The 2,498-nt window shown below is 38.5% G+C and overlaps 1 protein-coding gene across 1 annotated transcript in view; it reads left to right on the plus strand.

Moving 5' to 3' along the window:
• Positions 1 to 910: 910 nt before the first annotated feature.
• Positions 911 to 2,498, plus strand: part of ACADL (acyl-CoA dehydrogenase, long chain) — a 49,343-nt gene continuing 47,755 nt past the window's right edge. Inside the window, exon 1 of the mRNA XM_006891957.1 lies at positions 911 to 918. Coding sequence (XP_006892019.1) covers positions 911 to 918 — 8 coding nt within the window. The remainder of the gene's footprint in view (positions 919 to 2,498) is intronic.

The following is a 2,498-nucleotide window of genomic DNA, read 5'->3' on the forward strand; positions in this document are numbered from 1 at the left end:
AATGATATTGATGGTCTTTCCAAACTCTAGGTTCATGTGATAATGGTTAATTTGGGTTTATTAGAACAGGGATTTTTATAGTCAGAATAAATGACTATTTTATTTAATTTAATTTCTTTTACTCATGCCTGTCATGTAACAGAAGAGACAAATTAAGAAAAGGAAAAAAAGATTTTCTACAAAACAGTTATGAGATACCATCTTACCCCAGTAACAACTGCAAAGTTCAATAGGGCAGCAAACAGATGCTGGTGAGGTTGTGGAGAAATTGAAACCTTTTTTCACTGCTGTTATGTGTGTAAAATGGTGCGACCACTATCAAAGGCATTATGGCACTTTCTCATAAAGTTTGAAATGGAAATATCATTTGACCCAGCAATTCCACTACTGGGAATAAATCCTAAGGAAACCAGAGCTGCCAACAAAAAGATATATGCACACCCATATTTATTGCTGTATTGTTCACAATAGCAAAGAGACGGAAGCAACCCAAGTGCCCGTAAGGAAATGAATGGATAGAAAAGCTGTTATACATACACACAACAGAATACTACAGAGCACTGAAAAACAAGGAACTCATAAAATATTATACAAAATGGGTGACCCTGGAGGACACTATGCTGAGTGAAATATCTCAGTCACAAAGGGACAAATGCTGCGTAATGTCACTGTTGTAGAATGGGACTGACATGGGGGATGGGAAGAAACTAAGAAAAGAGGGGATAAATAACATATGCTGCCTTGGAACAGATGAGGCAAAGAACTGTTTAAAAGGAATACATGAGTAGGCATTATTTATATGACAACAGTCCAGATTAAAAGGTTCATAGCCAAATGGAAGGAGGTGGGTGGAAGGGAGGAAATTGTGCAACAATGAATGAATTTTTTTAAGAGAAAGGTAAACTGGGGCATGGCGAGGTAGGAAAATATGCAACAATGAATGAAGTCCAAGTTTTCTGTAAACGTTCATTAAAATCACAATAAAAAAATTGTTGATTAAAAAAAAGGAAAAACATTTTCTCCTAAATACTGAAAAAATATTGGTGGTTCCAGTAGAAAGACTCTGATTCATAAACAATAGCCACTTTATCAACAGCAGCTCAGACTTGCCCTATCCTGTGCCAAGCTCACAACCACCACCTGCTAAAACCACTATTGGCAACCCATCTCACGGAAGACCAGCATTTGCGAATCCTCTTCTTTTCCAAGATTTGTGCCTTTTTCTGAGGGCTGATGCCTCCTGACAACATCCTCGAGTATGTGAGAGGTATTTTTGCCTTCTTTGCACTTCCTCCAGGACAAAAATACTGTAATTTTAAAAAAAAATAAGTTTATAAAGTTTTAAAAAACTTAACTGAAGACAAACTATAGAAATTAAGTGGAGTAAGGAATAGTCTCAATCTTTGTCGGCATGATGTCAGCATTGATGACTTGAAATGAGGCATTCATGTATAAAATGCCGAGGACTGACTATATATTTTATGTCTGCATTTTGAAGTACACCAGCAGTCAGGAAATCAAAAAACGTATTGTGATGGGAAAGTCTGCTGTTAGGGACCTCTCTAAAGTACTCAAGAGCAACAGTGTCTCTCTGGAGACTAAGGTGCACCTGATACAGGCCATGGTCTTTGCAATCACTTGTTATGCATCAGAGAGTTGGACAATGACAAGAGAGGATAGAAGGAGAATTGACACCTTTGAGCTGTGGTGCTGGAGAAGAGTATTGAATGTACCATGGACTGCCAAGAAAACAAACAGATTCATCGTAGAGAGGATTAAACCAGGCTGCTCCTTGGAGGCAAGGATTCTGGGGCTTCGTCTGACATACTTTGGACATGTTGCAAGGAGGGACAGGTCCTTGGAGAGGGGCATCATGCTTGGGAGGGTGGAGGGACGGCACAAGAGGGGAAGACCCTCTATGAGGTGGATTGTTTCAGTGACTGGGGTAATCGGGATGGGTGTGTCAGAGGCCGTGTGGTTGGCGCAGGATAGAGCAGGGTTTAGGGCTGTTGTACGCAAACGACTTGACGGCACATAACAACAGCAACAACAACAATATTTTGAAGTGGTAGATTTCAGCTTCCAGATTGGAGGAGCACTATAAATAAGGGAGAATTTTGCATGGTGAACACCATGACTAAACAGAAGTATGCATCAATTACTGTTTCAAATACGATCGATGGTGATAAGATGGCATCCTCTGTTAATAGAATAAAGTAAAAAAACCATACTAAACTTCTGTGATGTATAACAGGATTGTGTAAGTGCACTAAAAGGAAACTAAGGAATAACAAAATGTTCTAAAACCAGAGAGGAACATGGAATGATGATTTGGATGGCAAAGTGATAACTATGAAAGACCAAGTGAAAGATTATAAATTTAAATATTCACAGTTAAAGCTGAATCATGTAAGACAAGGCTTCTCAGATTGTTTAAACAAATAAAACTCATCTGCAAGAAAATGGAAAAGAAATGTAAATCAAACTGATGCAAAATA

Source organism: Elephantulus edwardii, unplaced genomic scaffold (genome assembly GCF_000299155.1).
Source record: "Elephantulus edwardii isolate Elephantulus edwardi_28Jun2011 unplaced genomic scaffold, EleEdw1.0 scaffold00106, whole genome shotgun sequence".
NCBI classification, from domain to species: Eukaryota; Metazoa; Chordata; class Mammalia; order Macroscelidea; family Macroscelididae; genus Elephantulus; species Elephantulus edwardii.